The 21,856-nt window shown below is 35.1% G+C and overlaps 1 protein-coding gene across 3 annotated transcripts in view; it reads left to right on the top strand.

The window, feature by feature from the left end:
* MNAT1 (MNAT1 component of CDK activating kinase) overlaps positions 1-21,856 on the top strand; it is a 224,797-nt gene that overhangs the window by 126,205 nt on the left and 76,736 nt on the right. For all 3 annotated transcript variants that reach the window (XM_019833090.3, XM_045060005.1, XM_045060006.1), the window contains exon 7: positions 15,779-15,900. In XM_019833090.3, the coding sequence (XP_019688649.1) occupies positions 15,779-15,900 (122 nt within the window). The remainder of the gene's footprint in view (positions 1-15,778; positions 15,901-21,856) is intronic.

Here is a 21,856-nt window from a genome sequence, read left to right on the forward strand (position 1 = left end):
AGCACTATGGAAAGCTAATTAAAATTGAACTTTGAAATAAAGAAAACGCAAAACAGTGTGAAAGTAAAGGTTAATGTTTTCTCTCAAATGTTTTTAGAAGATCTATATGAGAGTACTACACTTTTTAACCTGTTTTCTTAAAGTATAGATCATTGAAGACATATTTATTACTTAATTTCATTGACTTTGCTAAAACAGCAAGGCAGGTAATTTCTTTAGGTCTGAGTATTAGAAGTATTATTATTTTTTTTAACATTTATTTATTTTTGAGACAGAGACAGAGCACGAACGGGGGAGGGTCAGAGAGAGAGGGAGAAACAGAATCCGAAACAGGCTCCAGGCTCTGAGCTGTCAGCACAGAGCCCGATGCGGGGGCTTGAACTCACGGGCCGCGAGATCATGACCTGAGCTGAAGTCGGACGCTTAACCGACTGAGCCACCCAGGCGCCCCAGAAGTATTATTTTTGAATAATATTAAGAGACTAAATTTAATATCTCTTAGTACATATGCTTTGTGTGTTGTTGGCTTTTTCCTAACGTAAAATGAATCTCAATATGCCGTATGATTGATGACAAATAAGAAACTCTGCAATTAAGAGAAGATCTGTTTATTTAAGAACTCTCAAAGGCTGTAAAAGATTATACTTGGCTATATGTGAAGGATAAATGTTGTGCAATAATGCCCCTGAGTTCCCCTTTTATAATAAATCTCAGCTGTGTGTTCAGCATAAGGGCTCAGTGCCAAAAAGAACAGGTTCAACTTGTCTGTGAGGATTTGCACCACAGTAAAGTGCACAACTGCTTTTGTAGAGGTCACTGTAGAGGTCACAGGCATGTACAGTTGAATGAAAGCAACTTTAAAAACATAGTAGAACAGATAGTGTTAAGATTCAAGAATCAGTGTTAATTTAAAACATTAAAAGGGGAGAAAATCATAAGAATCCTTACGTACATTTTTCACTTTATATGTTTTCAAATGGATTTCAAACAATTTCTTTGGCACCTTGGGCCAGCATATTTTAGAAGAACTTCATGAACACTTTAATAGTAATTGTCCAGACTTGGAAACATTGAGTATTTTAATGTTTGTTAATGTCTGAGCAGTGCTCTGAACAGAGTTCATATAATAAAGGTAGGATATGACCATAGTAGAATGAAGTGTGTGTGTGTGTGTGTGTGTGTGTGTGTGTGTGTGTGTGTGTGTATTGGGGGTGGGCGCAGAGGAGTGTGGGTAAATTCTAATGAAAATACAGATGTGATCTAAAGGAGAATGCTTCCAAGGGTTGTATTTCTCCTCAGCTTATTATTGAGAGATTTAAAATTAACAACAACAACAACAACAACAAAGAAAATGCTGTCTTATATGACTCATTCCCTCCAGATATCTCACAAATACTTTCATATATTTGTGGTAAGTAGAAATAACTTAGAAATAGCAGGCAGAGAGACTATAGGACCCATGACTCCAGCCGGTGCAAGTTTTGAGTTTAGTATAATGAACACCAGAAAATGATAAAACTAAGTAATTATATAGATGCAGAGTTTACCTAGAATTGTGTTTTACCCAGAGTTGTATTTGGTCATAGAGTGACTGTTTCTTTTTTTTTTTCCTTTTCCTTTTTCTTTCTCTTTTTTTATTTAAATGTGATGAAAATGGCAGGCAGCCATTGTTTTCAGTATTGAGATTAATTAGTAATCTGTTGGAATATGCTTCAGCAAATGCAGCTGATTGGCAGTAGCACCTGTCTCAGCAACTGGTAGAATGTTCGTGCTTTCATCAAGCCTGTAATTTCCAGAAGGGCTTCAAAGCTGTGTTCATTAAAGTCTCCCATACTAATCACTTTCTTTGTCCTCTGGGGCACTTTTACTAAATGTACCTTTCTATTTTTATTTATTTATGTATGTGTTTATGTATGAAGGTTATAAAATAAAGTTAATTTTTTAAATTTAAAAACTAAAATGATGTGATAGTCTGTGTACTATTATATTTGTGGAACCATCATTTATGCTTAGTGAACACATAATGTTCCCAGGTGAAAAATTTACAAATATTGTGATTTCTGTGCATTGCTTTTGTAATTCATATCATAAACATAAAACATATCTGCCAATATGAAAAATTGTGTGTTAAAATATAGTAAAAATGTGATTTAAAGGACGGATCATTATAGTCAGCTTTCTAGGAAGGTAGTTTATTTCTACGTTGTTAGGAAGTATTCTTTCTAGTTGAAATAGTCTTTCTGGTTCACATTTCAAAATATATTTAATTTACATGGATTTATAGACAAGGCACCAATTTGTATTGTTGTTTGAGAAAGGTAGTATTTTTGCTTGTTATGAAAAGAAGTATGAAATGCTCAGAGAGTATTGAAAAAGGATGAAGAAAAAAATAAAAAAATATGAAGCACATATTTCAGCACAGGTGAAAGTTATGTCATTCTAAATGTATTATGGAAAAAGTGAACATGAATATTTTCCAAAAGTAAAGTTATATGTTTTAATGAACTACGGTAACTTTCATTTAAAAAGCACCTATATACTGGGGCATCTGGGTGGCTCAGTCGGTTAAGGGTCTGATTTCAGCTCAGGTCATGATCTCATGGTTTGTGAGTTCAAGCCCTGAGTCGGGCTCTGTGCTGACAGCTCAGAGCCTGGACCCTGCTTTGGATTCTTTGTTTCCCTCTCTGCCCCTCCCCTGCTTGCAGTCTGCCTCTCTTTCTCTCAAAAATAAATAAACATTAAAAAAATTTTAAAGGGGCGCCTGGGTGGCTCAGTCGGTTAAGCCTCCGACTTCAGCTCAGGTCACAATCTCACGGTCCGTGAGTTCGAGCCCCGCGTCGGGCTCTGGGCTGATGGCTCAGAGCCTGGAGCCTGCTTCCGATTCTGTGTCTCCCTTTCTCTCTGCCCCTCCCCCGTTCATGCTCTGTCTCTCTCTCTCTCAAAAATAAATAAACGTTAAAAAAAATTAAAAAAAAATTTTAAAAAGCACCTATATGCCAATATTTTTAAAAAATGAGCACTTCCTAATTTATGTTTCATAAATATAAAGACATATTGTTAACTGCTTGAAAATAGAATCAGTTCTGGTGGTGTATCCTTTCTATCATGTCTTCACAGTGCCTAATATCCACTAAATGTTTGGATAAATAACTGAATTTTCATACTGTAGTCCTGCAGTAGAAGAGTGCTTGGTGGATTCTGGCAGTATAGAGTTTAAAATCTGGGTAGCTTACTTGGCCTCTGGAAACATCAGTTTCTTTTCCTGTAAATAGGCATAATAAAACTTATTTCAAATGTATATGGAGTGCCCAGCCTAGTGCATGGCATATTTCTGTGTCCTTTGCATGGAACCCCGCTGCTAATAATCACATCCCATATCTGTGTGACTTTAGTAAAAAGGCAAAACTGCAAGTGAAAAGGGAATCACAGAATCCTAAACATTCTATTCTATTCTATTCTATTCTGCATTTAGAAGGTAGAGCTACAGGTGCCTGGCTGGATCACCTGGTGGAGCATGTGACTGCTGGTTGGTTCAAGCCCCACGTTGGTTGTGGGATTGCTTTAAAAAAAAAAAAAAAAAAAAAATATATATATATATATATATATATATATAGAGAGAGAGAGAGAGAGAGAGAGAGAGAGAGAGAGAGAGAAAGGTAGTATTTTTGCTTGTTATGAAAAGTATGAAATGCTGAGAGAGTATTGAAAAAGGATGAAGAAAATAATAAAAAAATATATATATTTTTAAAGAATGTAGATCTAATTGCATGGTGGTTTTTGTGAAGGTAGCAGTGGTGCTGGTGATGGTAATAGTGGTGTGTATTTGAGGAAGGTAGATTGGGGTGGTTAGGGTATTCACAGCATTTGTTATTTCCTTTTAGAACAGAAGAAAGGATAAAGTCAGTTCCAGCTTGGCTAAGTCTTTTACTTATTTTCCACAATGGGAATGGCACAGTAACTATTCATTCTGTAGTTAAATGCCCTCACATAGCACCAGATTTGTAACGTGTTTTTTGGGGAGCATGACTTGGAGTAGGGGATTGGAGTGAGTGGGATGGCCTGGGTCACTACAAAACATTTGTTCATTCGTGAAGCAAGCATTCCTAATATGTACCAAGCACTCTACTAGGCACAGAAGGTTTAGTTCTAGATAAAATATGATCTTTTGAATTATTCAGTCTCTATTTTGGTATAAAGAAGCTTTCTGCTACCTTTTCACTAAAAAATATTTCTGCTTCAGAAGACTAATAATGGTACTATGCGATACTTTTTGTTTTACTAATAGAATAATACTAATATTTGTAGAGAACTCTAAACAACTTTCTTCTTTTATTACATTCAGAAAATGTAGACTTACGTGTAAGTTGTCATTATTATTGGTTACTTAAAAGTTCACCTAAAGTGCCAAGATAAGATTTCTTTCTGGAAACTATTTTTGTAATTACTAAAAGTAAATGAACTAAAATGCTATATGCCTGAAAAGTTTTAAAAATTTCTGGCAAATTCTGTTTTTCTTAAAATTAATGCAGACTCTTTTAAGGAGGCAGGTTTTGTCTCACCAAATAGTCTCCTTGATGTTTTTCTTTTCTGATCTTTTTATAGAAACAGATATGATTTGCTGGACACTCTGTCCTCTTGGCAATGAATGGTAGTTCAGTAGCAAGACAAGCATCAGAGAAAGAATGTAAAAATAATACTTTTCAACACTGCCTCATTTATCAGTGGCTAAGGAAAAAAAAAACCTGGAACCACAAAAATAAAACAAAATAAAGTCTCTTCCTTAGACCCTACTTTGTTTTTTAAGCTACCACCATATCTATTTTCATTTTATCTTATGATTTGATGAAAATAATAATCATGTTTGCTCAATGTTTCAACTTCTTCAATTCTCATTCTTTCCTCTATCATTTATATTCTGGCTCCCACTTTTGCTACTGTCCTGAAGCTGCTCTTGGTATTGAAATTCCCTTCACTAGAAATGCTCTTTCTTCCCTTCCATTTCAGCCCCATTTGGCCTTCATAGCCCATCTCAAATGTCATTTTTTCTCCATGAATTCAATTGAATGAACATTTAAATACTTGTCATGTTCAGCCAAGTCGTATCATATCATATCATATGTACATTTAACTTATTTGAATTCAACTGAAGTTGAAAACAACGCAAAACTGGGAGAAAAATAGCAAATAATTCTTCTTTCTTCAGTAAAAAAAAAAAAAAATTAAAACAACATGGTTGCCAAAAGCAAGCCAACTGCTATTTCTGGTTTTCCATAGAATACATAGTAATCTATTCCAGTGCTGGAGGATTATATACAGCGATTACAATATGAATACACTAATGGATAGTTTACTTTATGGACTACTTAAAGGATTTTTTGAGAGGTTATTTTGACCAGCTTTTGCCTTGATTCTGCTGTTAGAACCTAATCCCTGTGCAAGATGTGACTTCACTGTTAACAGGTTCGTTGAACTTAGTTACACCACTTAGTACTCTTCTAGAAGACACATTTGGACCTCTTGGATGTTTTAGGTATAGAACTATCTGAGGCAGAGATGACTAGCTTAGTTCCTTTCCTGCCTTTATCTTTGCATTTTTCAGTAATAAATTTGTATGAATGTAGTTATAGTCAAAACAGATTAAAGCACAGGGAGAAAATACTATATTCCTTTTGTATTTCATGTTCATCTATATAGCTTGAGATCCTTGACTTTCTGAAAACTAATGGCATATATCCACGAGTATATTGCTGAACTTAGTTTCTATATAAGCCATAGTAGTTCTACACCAATACAAAGGAGTTTATAGAAATGCTTTTTAAAAAATACGCAGAGCTTGGTTGTAATTATATTTGAGATACTTTAATGGCATCAATCTTTTTTATAGATATTATTTCCTAATTTTCTCCCATTTTAAATTTCTAATATGTTACATTTTATTTTTAAACTTCTTTCTCAATGAATAGTTTATAGTTGTGTAACAATAAGACACAAAGGTACAATAACTACAAATACACAAATGTATTTGTGTAACAGTAACAATTCAAAAATAGAATTGGTATATTATTATTATTATTATTATTTGTTAATGTTCATTTATTTATTTTGAGAGAGAGTGTAGGGGAGGGGCAGAGAGAGAGGGAGAGGGAGAGGGAGAGAGAGAGAGAGAGAATCCCAAGCAGGCTCTGTGTTGTCAGTGCAGAGCCTGATGTGGGACTTGAACTCAGGAACCATGAGATCATGACCTGAGCCGAAATCAAGAGTCGTATGCTTAACTGACAGAGCCACCCAGGCGCCTGTAGAATTTACATTATTAAAGGACGTTTTTCTGTGTGGTAATTTGAACACTAAGTACTCTATGTTGTAGTGAGGGGATTGCAAATGACTTTAGTTAACAAAGCCTTAAAGTAATTCCACTGTAGTGAACAGATTGTGATGAAGTTTCCGGAGCCAGTGTGACAGAAATTGTTTTGGAGACTTGGCTTCGCCAAGTAAGGATGTAACTTTTTTAGGACCATTTGCTTTCCAGTGATGAACAAGAAGCTTAAGCCTAGCTAGATATAGAAATTCTTCTTTAATGTTTTAAAGCATGTCTTACATATTTGAAAGGAACTGATCATCACTAAAGAACTAAAAAACAATGGTGTTATTCCTAGTGTATTCAGGATGAAACTTCTTTCATACTCTGGAAAAGCCTGCTTTTTTTGAGAAGGAAAATTTTGGGAAAAAAAATGCTAATTTAACTACTAGGCACCATACTTTAAAAGACAAGGAATGCTCAGACAGGCTGATTTGTGGGAATAATCCAGCATTAGAATGCTTAAAAGAGCAAACCATAATAATTTTTAGAAAAAGTTATGTTCTGCTCATTACAAAGCATGCATTCAGAAAGGGATTGTAGTCTCCTGATTCTAGTAGAGACTTGAGAGTTGGGATTCATGCTTGTTTTTTTCCACTGGCTGTTTCTCTGGTATATTTAGAATCAAATTATTTTACATTAAATTTGGGGAAAATTCTTTTTATTTTTATGATACATTATGAGGTAGTGGTTTATTTCCACTTAGTGGTTATGAAATCATAGCAGGTTAGACCTGGAAGAACATCTAGTCCAACCCCCAGTTCACCCCCTCACCCCACCCCATCCCATTTTAGATTATGACAATGAAACTGAAAGAAGTTGCATCACCTCAGTTCATTTTAGTTTGGAGGCAGTCCCCCCCATATATATTTATATATGAATATATAATTATTTCTTACCATGCAGGGTCCTGTTCCTTATTGGCCTTAATACTGTTTATTGTACATTTTGAAAGAAATTAGAGAAAGACATATCTATGGGGGAAAATGAATTGTACTTACCATGAAATTATGTGCTACCAGGAAGTTATTACTGTGCAGCTGTTGTGGTGATGACAAGCTAATATCACCCTAGAGTGATCAGAACAGCATAGTATAAAAATTGCTCTGCTTGCTACTCAAAAAAATGAAAAGCAACTGAATTACCAAAAAAATATTATTAGAAGGAGCAGCTTGAAAGCAGTGCCAGGCATATTCTTTAAGCATTCTCTATGCCATTATAAAATTCTGTGAGTACACACCCACCCACCACATAATTAAAAAATAGATCTACATCCATATACAAATGCATATGTATATATACACAAATGGAAAACATATGCACATATGTGCACATACACATTTAAGTTATTAGGACATTTACCAACATAGAAACAGTATTTCAGAAAAAAAATGATTTTCTGGGAAGTCTCCTACAGATATTTTCTCTAGAAATTATAACCAGAATTGTAGTGGTTTAATGCTCTGAGAATACTGAAATATTCTGGTTTTTAATTCTCTTGAGCAGTGTGACACATTCTATAGGATTTGATAAATTTAATATGTGAAAGGACTCAGTTTATGAAAACAAACATCACTGTCATTGTATTCTTTTTTTCTTTGTGGTTTTGTTTTTTGTTTTTGTTTTTGTTTTTGTTTTTGCATTTAGATGATTCAGAGACTTAAAAGTAGAAGGCACAATCTCATTGAAAAGTTACTAGAATGTAAGCTACCTGAGTGCAGGACTTACATCTGTTTTGTTTACTGCTGTACTTTTTAGTTTTGGACATATAATTAGTATTCAGTATTTGTTATGTGAATGAATGATGATTGCAACAGGATACGACAATAACCTCTGAAATTTTGTTGAAATGAGTTCTTAAGTGGCTAGGAGGCACATTTCCAGCCCAGGGATAAAAAGCATGCACAGACTCTAGAATGAATAAGTGAAAGAAAACAATATTAAGGTGTGGAAAGGTAGAGATGTATTGCTTATGTAACTTCATAGTATATGTGATTAACAAAATTTCAATTGTTTATGCTTAGTGAGAGCATTCTTAAATTTATAGAATATGGACACCTGACTTCTCTTAGTTTTCCTAGTGTTCATATTACTATACCATATGACTGTTCACATGCCCTTTTATTCATTCATCCAACAAAATATTGAGTAGCTCTTTGTTGCCATGCCGTGTGCTGTAGACATGGCAGTGAACATAGGCCCTTATGGTCTAATGGGGGAGACAGATGTTAAACAGCTAATTATTCAGAGTTTATCAAGCTTACTGGGTTTATTAGCAAATATGGTGAAGATGAGGCTAGCCTGGCAAGTAAGTCATTTAAGCAAGACAGAAAAATTAAGAGAGTTCTTAAAATTGTGTTAAAGGCTTTTCAGAATCATTTAACCTATCATACTAAATTGCTAATACTTAATGAATACCTCTTCTATAGTACTTAGCAGAAAATTGTATATTGGTTTATATGAAAGGGTATTCTCATTTTTAGTATTTTTTAAAGTTTCTATTTTAATTCCAGTTAACATCCAGTGTTATATTAGTTTCAGGTGTATGATATAGTGAGTTAATTCCACGCATCATGACAAGTGCACTCCTATGTTTTTTAGTATTTTTATTATTGCTTATTTCAGGAACCTATATACTAATGATTACTAATGAACTATGTCTGTTGCTGTTATTTTTCTTAGAAAATAATATATTTTCTTTAGTGATGTTATTCTAAATGGTTGCTGCATTGTAAAAGTGTGTGTGTGTGTGTGTGTGTGTCTCTTTTAACATAATGACCAGAAGTTCCTTAAAGTAAAAATTGTTTTCAGAGTTCATTTCTTTTCTTTTTGAATGGATTCCAGAAATCTAGAGCATAGTAACTTTTTATTTGCAATGAAATCCTGATTTTGGAGTTAGCACAAAAGGTAGTCTATACTTTTCCTTTATTTTAGGAGAAAGCATAATGATAATATTTGTAATGTATAGATGATCTAACAGTTAAGTTTTAGTAAAGTGTAAACTATTTTCATAATAGACTTGAAATTTTCTAAGTAAGAAAAGTTAAAGAATATATTTCAAATTAATACTTAAGTTACAGCCATGTATAATTACCTTGGTCAGCATCGCTTTTCAAATGTTTGTATATTTTTCTGAATGGGAATAAGCTGAATTTTTGAAAATCGTTCCATGTGTGCTTATATTTTTGGCAAATGATTGAAATATGATATAGGGCTCTCAGGTATATCTTAGAAGAGAAACAGGGGCTCCATTTTGTTACATTATAGGGGAGTAAAAACATTACTTATGCTATTGAATGTAGATTTGCATGGGTTTTTCCCCCTGAGTGTAGTGGATATTACCTTAGGTTATATAATTCACTGTGGCTCTTCTCACTACATTTTTACCCTCCATGCCTCATTTATTTATTATTTATACGACAACAACAACAAAAGTTGGAAAGGCCCCAGTTTCATGTTGTACACTTGAAAGTCAGCAAAATGTACTTGATTACTTAATGTGGGTGTTTTTCAAGACATTTGCCTCCCCCAAATCTTATTTATTCTCATGACTTGTCCATCGCTTTGATGAGAAAGATAGCAGAATTTCTCTTGGGTTTGTTTTGTATTTTTAGCTGCCTTTACTGATAATTTGTACTTGGATATTTTGTAGTCAACAATGTTGAACTGATTTGAACCACCATCTTTTTTTCTTATTGAGAGAGAGCATGAGTGGGGGAGGAGCAGAGGGAGGAGAATTTTAAGCAGGTTTCATGCCCTGTGTGGAGCCCGATTATGAGGTCTCATGCCAGTGAGATCAACAGTGAGATGCTTAATGGAATGAGCCACCCAGGTGCCCCCCACCAGTGATTCATTTTAAATGTACAGTTCAACTGATTTTTGTATTTATTTGCAGTTATTCTAAATTCACACTCGTAGTCGCCCTCAGTCATTAATCTACTTTCTGTAGATTTTTACCAGTTTCTGTAGTTTTACCTTTTTTGGACATTTCATGTAAGTAGAATTGTACAACATGTAGTCGTTTGCCTGGTTTCTTTCACTTAGCATAATGTTTTTGAAGTTCATTTATGTTGCAGCATGTATCAATATGTTATTCTTTTTTGTTGCTGAATAGCATTCGGCATATTTTATTAATATTAAATTGTGAGTTAATTTTTATATTATATGAATGTACCTCATTTTCTAACTCATTCACCGGTTTATGGACATGTAGATTATTTCCACTATTTGGCTACTATGAATAATGATGCTAGGAATATCTTGTGTCTTTGTGTGGTTATATGTTTTCATTTCTCTTGACTGGATACCTATTATTATTACCTATTAGTATTACTAATACTAAGTCAAAGTACATTATTTGTAAACTGAAGAAAAAATGCTAAACTCATTTCCAAAGGGGTGGTACCACTATACCCTCTCCTTAGCAATGTGTGAAGGGATCCAGTTTCTCCACATCCTCAGTAAAACTTTTTATTATCTATCCTTTCGATTATAGCAAATCTAGTAACTATGAAGTAGTATTTCATTGTGGTTGTAATTTGCATTTTTCTTAAAGATTAATGATGTTGACCATCTTTTCACGTATGTATTAGCCATTTGTGTATCTTCTTTGATGAAATGTCCGTTAATTCAGATGTGATGTATCACTGGAGCTTCATGTAGTTTGATTTCCTTAATCTGATAATTTAGAGTCATATCATAACTGTTTTGGTGGAAATATCACATTCAATTACCATTTTGCATCCAAACTTTTCGAGACTTTTTTGCCTCCAGTCACTTAAAAAAAACCCCAACACTTTCCTTGTAGGACTTGCTAAGACATTTTCTCTGTTGGTGACTTAATTTTAATTTTAATTTTAATTTTAATTTTAATTTTAATTTTAATTATGTCCATGATTTGTCCTGTAAATTCTTCCAGCTTTAGATCTGAGAAACTTGGCATCTATCTCACACCAAGTATTTTTGGGGAAAGATTGATTGAACATTACAAGGTTAAGTTGTACATCATTTATGAATTTTGTTTTTTCATTCTCATGGTAAACAGAATTATCACAGAGTAACGTTTATTGTTCTCTAAATCGCATAATTAAAAAGAATCCTCTTTGACCCTGTGTTATTTTGACCATATTTCATTTATTAGGATTTGTAGTAAAATTTATTTTTAACTATCTAGGATTTACTTATTAATATCAAACTTTTAAATTGAGCAACCATGATTATATTGTCTAAAAATAAGATATTAAAAGGTAGTGTTGTATGGTAGAACCCATATGAGATAGGAATTAGGAGATTTGACTCTTACTATGTGACTTTAGGAAAATTTATATTTTAGCTTTTTTATTCATAAAATAAGGAAGTTAGGGGAAAAGAACATAGGCTTTAGAATCTGACAGGATTGGCTTCTGATACTCAATCTGTCAATACTGTGTGACCTTGCTAAGTCACATATCTAAACCCCTGTTTCTTATCTGTAAAGTAGGAATAATAGTATTTATCTCCTAGAACTATTGTGAATACTAATGAAATAGTGCTTTAAAAAAAAGCCCTTATGGTCACCTGGATGGCTAAGTGGCCAACTTGGACTCAGGTCATGATCTTGCTGTTTGAAGTTGAAGCCACACGTCCAGCTCTGTGCTGACAGCTCAGAGCCTGGAACATGCTTTAGATTCTGGGTCTCCGTCTCTCTCTCTGCCCTTCCCCTACTCCCTCTCTGTCTCTCTCTCTTGCTCTTTCAAATATAAATAAACATTAAAAAACTAAAAACAAAGCAAAACCCTTAGGCCAGTGCCTGGCACCAAGTAAATAATGTGAACTGTTAATATTACCGGTTGATCTTTCATGTGCCTACCAACTTGCAGAGAAGATTTTAGATTATATGATTTCATAACTTCAGTAACTTGGGCTTTATTGCTGGTATTTAGTGAATGATTAAGTATGTTTCCAACTGTAATGACTTAAGAGAGCCTGTCTCTTTTGAATATTATTTTTTTCTGGAAAGTGTTCTAGCTCTTGAAAATACCCATTCTGTATCATCTTTTCTGGGCATTACAACTGATTCTTAAAATGAAAATGAGAGTAATAAAGTAATTTGCGTTACTATGTTAGTGGAACTATAATAGGTTCCTTCTTTAATTCTTACAGTTTTCTTTTTCTTTCTTTTTTTTTTTTTTCCCTCCTAACCTAACAGTGTGACGTTAATACTGGACTTTTTGTATCAGATGGCAGGGGAATTTAGTACTTGGCAGGTTATGAAGAAGACACTTTGAAACAGGAATGTCAAAATGCCACTTAAAATGTTCCACTTGGGCAATCCTCTTCTTAACCTGTGTAACCCCCTGTACTTAGATTCATTATTCAGAGATTGGATTACTGTGAGATAGTGTAAGATTTCGCTTGACAGTTTCATGTTTATTTAGAAAGACTCTGAAACATATGGAGGTTAAGGGTTAAAATAATGTTAACAAAGTTTTCTAGGTATTTCACTTCTTTTTTTCCTGTGTATTATTCTAGCCAGGTAAATGAGTAAATCAGAATATCTAAAACCCATTTTTAAAAATTATGGTAAAATATGCACGACATAAACTTTACCATTTTAACTCCTTTTAAGTATATGGTTATTGATATTAAGTACATTCATATTGTAGTGCATCCATCTCCAGACTTTTTCAATCTTCTCCAACTAAAACTTCTGTACCTATTAAATACTAACATCCTGTCTCCTTCCTGCCTCACCCTAGCTTCTGGCAGCCACCATTCTACTTTCTGTCTCTATGAATTTGACTACTCTAGGAATCTCAGGTAATTAGAATCATACAGTGTTTGTCCTTTTGTAACTGGCTTCTTTCTTCTTCTCCTTCTCCTCCTTCTCCTCCTTCTCCTTCTTCTCCTTCTCCTTCTTCTCCTTCTCCTCCTTCCCCTTCCCCTTCCCCTTCCCCTTCTCCTTCTCCTTCTCCTTCTTCTTTTCTAGTTTATTTATTTTTTTTAACATTTATTTATTTTTGGGACAGAGAGAGACAGAGCATGAACAGGGGAGGGGCAGAGAGAGAGGGAGACACAGAATCGGAAGCAGGCTCCAGGCTCTGAGCCATCAACCCAGAGCCTGACGTGGGGCTCAAACTCATGGACCGCGAGATCGTGACCTGAGCCGAAGTCGAACGCTCAACCGACTGAGCCACCCAGGCGCCCCTTTTCTAGTTTATTTTTATTTATTTTGAAAGACAGAGAACAAGCAAGGGAGGGGCAAAGAGAGAGGGAGACAGAATCCCAAGCAGGCTCCATGCTATCAGCACAGAGCCTGATGTGGGGCTCGAACTCCCAAACTGTGAGATCATGACCTGAGCTGAAAGTCAAGAGTTGGAGGTTTGACTGAGCCACGTAAGCGCCCCTGTAACTGGCTTATTTTACTTAGCATAATGTTTTTAAGATTCATTCATGTTTTAACATGTGTCAACGTTTTTAACTTTTTAAGGCTGAATAATATTCCATTGTGTGTATATGCTACATTCCGTTTATTTATTCATCCATCAATGGACACGTGGGTTGCTTCTACCTTTTGGCTATTGTCAATAATGATGCTATGAACATTGGTGTACAAATATTTGTTCGAGTTCCTGCTTTCACTGCTTTTGTGTATATAGTCAATAATGGAATTTTGTTGGCTTATATGATAATTCTATATTTAATATTTTGAGGAATCAACATTCTGTTTTCCATAGTGGGTGTGCCATTTTACCTTCCTACCAGCAATGCACAAGAGTTCCAATTTATTTACATCTTTGACAAAACTTGTTATTTTCTGTGGTTTTATTTCTTTGTTTTGGATAATAGCCATCCTTAATAGTCATGGATGTTACATGGTATATCATTGTGGTTTTGATTTGCATTTCCTTAATGACTAGAAATGTTAAGCGTCTTTTTATATGCTAAATGGCAGTTTGAGTCCTTTGCCAGTGTTTGGGGAAGAACTTTTGAGGTTGCATTGTCAAAGAAGTTATTAATACCTGACAGTAAACTAACTAGGGTGATGCTACATGGGATTAAACTTTGTTGAAAAGAAAAACCACAGGTCACATGCAGATGTCTTCAGTGGTTGTTTCTCACTGCCTCAGTTGCACTTTATCACTTTTAAGTCATAGTTTTTACTTTTTTTTTTCAAATAAAAGAGAAATGTACTGTGTATCCAACTTAGTAACTTAGGAGAAAATAAAGGAAACTAAGGGAGGTAACAACAGAACTAAACTATAAACTAGAATATGGTGGGATTAATAACTGCAAGAGCTCGTTTTTATTAAAAAAGCTAGGAATTAAGTTGTTGAGAACTATACAAAGAAAAAATAACTAGAGTTAGAATCTGAAAACATGGGCTATATAAAAAAATAGGGATTTTTAAAAATTAGAATCTATGTTCAAATGTATGATAAATCTCAATGTAATGATTTATATAGCTCAGTGGTCTTTAATTTTGTATGCTTGTAATTAAATACAGTCCTTTTATTTTAGTTAGTAGTTATTTCTTTTCAGAAAAATCCTGGATGTTTCATTCAACTTAGTTTTTACTACAGAATTCTCTCTATGTGTGTGTTTGTGGGGGTGGGAGGTATAAGTAACTATCATATCCACACATTTGGTAAGTGAGTTTTTTATTTCATTTTAAAGACTTAAGAGAGTAGAAATTTATGTGGCGAAATTTTGTGGGGAATAATTTAATTAGTGTTCTTGCCTAATTAGGGCTTTCAGTAAAACACTGAGTACCAAAATTGTCAAAGCTGTATAATAAAAATAGGAAAATATGAGGATGGACTGCACTTATATATGTGCAGAATTCTACCATTCACAGTGAATAGATATATACTCTTTAAGGCTAAATTTGAATTTATTATTATTTTTAATTATTTTTAACTTTTTAAAATTTTTACCTATGTAAATATAATTTATAGTCAGATTGGCTTACGTACAACACCCAGTGCTCATCCCAACAAGTGCCCTCCTCAATGCCCATCACCCATTTTATTTTTTTGAGAGAGAGAGAGAGAGAGTGCGCATGCAGCATGTGCAAGCGGGGGAGGGACAGAGAGAGAGAGAGACCGAGAAAATCCCAGGCAGGCTCCAGCTGCTCAGCACAGGAGAACTCTGAGATCATGACCTGAGCCAAAATCAAGAGTTGGACGCTCAGCTGACCAAGTCACCCTGCAGTCCCAATGCTAAATTTGAATTTAATGATGGATTTGGTTTTCTTCTTTTAAATCATGTCAATTACCATATGTTAATTATATAATGTGGGTTTCAGTAATATAATAATGAATTGTACCCATGAAATAGCAGAGTTAATAGATAATATTTTTAAAGTAAGGAATTTAGTCTACAAATAAATAGTAATATGAAAATAATATTAAAAGATATTGCTCTAATTCATTTTTCTAACAGGGTCAGCATATTTCATTAGCACCTATTCAAAAGCTTGAAGAAGCTCTATATGAATACCAACCACTGCAGATAGAGACATGTGGACCACAAGTTCCTGAGCTTGAGATGCTGGGAAGACTTGGGTAAGTGTCTAAGAACTTCTCATTGAGGAGCTGATTTTAGGGCTTCACTGTTGGTACTATTTTTAAATTACGCTTTAAAAATTTTTTTAGATTTTGAATTTATAGAACTGTACTCTTCTGCAAAAAATGAATGGTTCTTAATACTAAAGGTACACATTATTTTTTCTGTGGTTTTATTAGGTCTTTTGAGTTAAGATTGGATTATATTAGTTCTCTTTTTAGTGATGTCGTTGGCAGTCATACTGAAGTAGCTGTTCATTTTCAGCTCACTGTGTATTTTTTTTTTTTTTTTTAGAAATAGGGGTTTAATTTAGTCGTTAGTAAGCCAGTAAAAATATGAGAGTTGTGACCTTGCCATGAAAAAGAGTAGATTTACTCATTGTCTGTTGTTTACAGCATAAGTATATTTATGAGAAATGAGCCACAAAATATATTTAGTCAAAAGGTATAATGTAGGGATGGCCCAGTGGCTCAAAAGCCATACTATATGCATCTGTTTTGGAAATGAACCTGGGATTGTGACTCTTTTGAGTGATGGATATGATCATAGTCTGTGTCAGTGAACCAGGTGGGTATCTACAATATACTTGAAAAGTGTAAGTACAGACTTTGTTGGATGGAACAAATCCATGTCCTGGTCTGGTTTCTCAACCTAAACTTTTGAATGAAAAGAAGACTCAGAAACCATTGCTTCTTAACAAAATAAAATAGTGTAAAGAATATAATGTGAGGGGAGCCTGGGTGGTCATTCGATTAAATGTCCAACTTTGGCTCAGGTCATGATCTTACAGTTCATGGGTTTGAGCTCCATATTGGGCTTTGCACTGACAGCTGAGCCTGGAGCCTGCTTTGGATTCTGTGTCTGTCTCTCTCTATCTTCCCCTCTCCAACTTGTGCTCTCTCTCTCTCTCCCTCTCTTGAAAATAAATAAATATTAGAAAAAAAAAAAAGAATGTAATGTGAAAAGAAAGTAATAGGTTCAGCGACACCAGGTGATTAAAAAGTAATTAAAAAAGAAGACTCCTCCAGTCGCCTGGGTGGGTCAGTCGGTTCAGCCTCCGACTCTGGATTTCGGCTCAGGTCCTGATCCCAGGGTTGTGGGATTGAGCCCCGCGTCTTAATCTGTGCTGAGTGTGGAGCCTGCTTAAGATTCCCCCCCTCCCTCCTCCTCCTTCATTCTCTCTGTCTCTCTCTCTCTGTCTCTCTCTCTCTGCCTGTCTCTACCCCTCTCCCTTGCTTGTCCTCTCCCTCACTCTAAAAAAAAAAAAAAAGACCCAAAAAGCAAAACCAAGATAGATGAAACAGATAATAAAACCTACATACAAAAAAAAAAAAAAAAAAAAACAGAAAAAACAACAAAAAAAATCCCTACATGTATCTTCAAAACCAAAATCTTGAATGTGACGCATAGTATTTTACATATGAAACTGGAGGCTCTAAGGTCAAATTACTATTAAAATGGTAGATAATTTACTAATCTGCTATTTAGTAGATCTTAATATTTTCTTTAGTTCTGTATTCTCTTAAGGTCCTACATCTTCCAAACATGAAGCCAAAGGGATGTGAAACAAAACCTAAACCCCTTTTGAGTTTAAGATAAATTTGTCAAATAATTAGCCAAAATTGAAGCTTGAGACAGACAATAATAGGTTTCATGATGTAAAAAGTTAGTGATAAAGATGTTGGTTTCTTATCTTTTATTGGGTTAGCAAGTGCCAGAATTCTAGATCTCAAAATAAATTTTTAAAAAATCTTTATTTTTAATGTTAGTGACAACAAAGTATGTAAAGTAATATTCCTTTGTTACAGGGCTTTGCATTTTCCAATAGTTTTGTCATCAAAATTACATTTGAAAGATTATGGAAGTAGGCATGCATAATGAGAATACAAGTGAAATGGATGAAAACAGTACAAAGGATAGGAAGAGAGAAAAACTATTGCTGTAATGTTCTTACAGTATACACAAAGTGGTATAAGAGTATCTGGAGATAGATTGTGATAAGCTAAAGATGTTTAATATAAACCCTACAGCAGTACTAAAAATGTTAGAAAAAATAGAGGGATAGTCGGTAAGTCACTAGCAGAGAAAATAATGAGATCATAAAAATACTTCATTAATGAAGAGGAGCACAGGAAAAGAGGGTGGCAAAAAATAAAGATATGATACAATTAGGAAACAGCATAGTAGTGGATTTAGTCTTAACTATGTCTGTAATTGCATTACATATAAATGATCTAGGGGGCACCTAGGTGGCTCAGTCAGTTAAGCATCTGACTTTGGGTCAGGTCATGGGTTTGAGCCCCGCTTCAGGCTCTGTGCAGACAGCTCAGAGCCTGGAGCCTGCTTCGGATTTCTGTGTCTCCCTCTCTCTCTGCCCCCTCCCCTGTCCATGGTCTTTTGTGTATGTGCGCGCGCTCTCTCTCTCTCTCTCTCTCTCTCTCTCTCTCTCTCTCAAGAATAAATACACATTAAAAAGCATCTTTTTAAATGACCTAAAACAGTACTATCCAATACAACTTTCTGATGTGATAGAAATATTATGTCTCTGTTGTCCAAAATAGAAGTCCTCAGTTTCATATTTCTACTGAGCACTTGAATGTGTCTAGCGCAGTTGAAGAATTGAATTTTAAATTTTAATTCAGTTTGTTTATTTATTTATTTTTAATGTTTATTTCTTTTTGAGAGAGAGACAGAGAGACAGAGCACCAACAGGGGAGGGGCAGAGAGAGAGAGAGGAAGACACAGAATCCGAAGCAGGCTCCAGGCTCGAGCCAGCTGTGTCAGCACAGAGCCGGAGGCGGGACTCAGACCCACGAACTGTGAGATCATGACCTGAGCCAAAGTTGGACGCTTAACCAACTGAGCCACCCAGGCACCCCTAATTCAGTTTAGTTTAAATAATGATGTATAGCTAGTGGCTCCCATATTGGATAGCACAGGTCTAAATATTCCACATAATAAGCAGAGATTGTCAGATTGCATTAAACCCAAGATTTACTATATGTTTCCTACAAGGAACTGACCGTTATATGTAAAAATACAGTTTCTCTGAGCTTTCCAAGTTTCTCTGTACTTTCTGGATTTATAATTTGTTGTTTTTCTTTTGTAAATATCTTAACCATTTATTCTTCACAGATTTCTTTTTCTCATTAAAGGATTTCTTTCTCATCTTGCTATTTGCATAACTAGTATTTCCATAACATTCCTTTTTATAATTTTCACCTCTTTTCTGAAACCCTCTGTTTCTACATGTTCTCTACCTTTTTCACTAGATCCTTTAACTTAGTAATCATGTTACTTTAAAGTGCCTCTTTGATAGTTCCAACATCTCTGGGTTTGGTTCTGTTGACTATTTTATTTTATGTCGTAATGATAGATTTGTTTTTCCTGCTTTCTTGTGTTTATTGTAATTCCTGTTTGAATATTGGATAATCTGTGTGACAGAACAGAGACTGAGATAAATAATATTTATGCCTGAAAATATTTATGTCCTGTTCTTCTGCCAAGGCATTAGTGTAGGGAGTTAAGCATTAAGTCTGTAGTTTGATCTTAGTTTGGGTTTTATTGTTGATTCAGTTGATGTTGATAGGCTTCATATTCTTCCATTTATAGTCTGTTGCCACTTCGTGCCTAGTATGAGGCCTGGGGTGCTGGAGGGATCTTTTCAGTCTTCTTGCTCTACTCTTAGCTCTCAGCAGGTGCTGCCAGCCCGAGCCCCATAGGTATTCTTTCTTGGGTTCTCTCTCCCCAGCAATAGACTACTTCTTCTCTTTACTTGGAATAAGTTTTGTGGTGGAAACAAGGGGGTTTCTTAGTTCTCCTGTTCTAACTTTAGCCTCAAGAGGTCTTATTTGCTGGAACCTCAGAGTGATGCTTTCTTGGTGTACCTATCTCTTTCCTGAGGCAAACAACTTTTATCTTTTATTTCAGAGTGCAGGTGTGTTAGCTATTCCTTTCCCAGCTCCACAACTAAACAGTAGGTGTTGATAGGGATGGGAAGTCTTGGGTGTAAGGCAGTTTTCTCTTCCTCCCCCAATCTCTGCTTTGCATTATTGTGTTAGCACAGGTACAAATGGGTTTTCTGCCTTTCCTCAGTGTTTGAAGGCTTTTCCCTGTGTCACCACAGAGTTGAGGAGGGTGGCCATAGGTTTTCTACTTTTCCCCCAGTGGCAGCCAACCTTTGCCTTTCCCAGCAGCTGAGTTCTAGCTGTTTTCGTTTTTTTTTTTGTTTGTTTGTTTTTTTCTTAAAGTTCATTACCTCTAGCATTTAGTGTTTTATTTTTGCCGATTCTTACTGGGTTTCTGCAGTGGAATATCCTCATCTTCCTCTTGTAATGTGTTATTTTTGGTGCTGCTGCTATATATACACATGTGTATATTTAACTAACCCCATTAGAAATCTGTGTAAAATAGATGTAGCTTAATTAACTGCTTTTTCTCTTTGTTTTGAGTAAATTGTTAAATTTAGTAAACTTTGGCAACTCTTCTGATTGTTTGGAACCCTTTTTGATTTCATTTTGTCTTTGTCATTATGATTTAGGTTTTAAAATGTAGGGTAAGTGTTCTTTTAAAAAATTAAAAAAAATTTTTTTTAATTTTATTTTTTAAAATTTACATCCAAGTTAGTTTGCATATAGTGCAACAGTCATTTCAGGAGTAGATTCTTAATGCCCCTTACCCATTTAGCTCATCCCCCCTCCCACATCCCCTCCAGTAACCCTCTGTTCTCCATATTTAAGAGTCTCTTATGTTTTTGTCCTCCCTCCCTGTTTTTATGTTATTTTTGCTTCCCTTCCCTTATGTTCATCTGTTTTGTATCTTAAAGTCCTCTTACGAGTGAAGTCGTATTTGTCTTTTTCTGATGAATTTTGCTTAGCATAATACCCTCCAGCTCCATCCACATAGTTTTAAATGGCAAGATTTCATTCTTTCTGATTGCTGAGTAATGCTCCATTGTATATACATACCACATCTTCTTTACCCATTCATCCACTGATGGACATTTGGGCTCTTTCCATACTTTGGCTATGGTTGATAGTGCTGCTATAAACATTGGGGTGTATGTGCCCCTTTGAAACAGCATACCTGTGTCCCTTGGGTAAATACCTACTAGTGCAATTGCTGGGTCATAGGGTAGTTCTATTTTTAGTTTTTTGAGGAACCTCCATACTGTTTTCCAGAGTGGCTGTACCAGTTTGCATTCTCACCAGCAGTGCAAAAGAGATCCTCTTTCTCTGCATCCTCACCAACATCTGTTGTTGCTTGAGTTGTTAATGTTAGCCATTCTGACAGGTGTGAGGTAGTATCTCATTGTGGTTTTGATTTGTATTTCCCTGATGATGAGTGATGTTCAGCATTTTTTTCATGTGTCGGTTAGCCATCTGGATGTCTTCTTTGGAGAAGCGTCTATTCGTGTCTTTTGGCCATTTCTTCACTGGCTTGTTTTTGGGTGTTGAGTTTGATAAGTTCTCTATAGATTTTGGATACTAACCCTTTATCTGATATGTCATTTGCAAATGTCATTTCCCATTCCATTGGTTGCCTTTTAGTTTTGCGGCTTGTTTCCTTCACCGTGCAGAAGCTTTTTATTTTGATGAAGTCCCAATAGTTCATTTTTGCTTGTGTTTCCCTTGTATCCAGAGACATGTTAAGAAGTTGCTGCAGCCAAGGTCAAAGAGATTTTTGCCTGCTTTCTCCTTGAGGATTTTGCTTCCTGTCTTACATTTAAGTCTTTCATTCATTTTGAGTTTATTTTTATGTGTGGTGTAAGAAAGTGGTCCAGGTTCATTGTTCTGCATGTCGCTGTCCAATTTTCCCAGCACCTCTTGCTTAAGAGACTGTCTTTATTCCATTGAATATTCTTTCCTGCTTTGTCAAAGATTAGTTGGCCATATGTTTGTGAGTCTATTTCTGGGTTTTCTATTCTGTTCCATTGATCCGAATGTCTGTTTTTGT

Source organism: Felis catus, chromosome B3 (genome assembly GCF_018350175.1).
Source record: "Felis catus isolate Fca126 chromosome B3, F.catus_Fca126_mat1.0, whole genome shotgun sequence".
NCBI lineage: Eukaryota > Metazoa > Chordata > Mammalia > Carnivora > Felidae > Felis > Felis catus.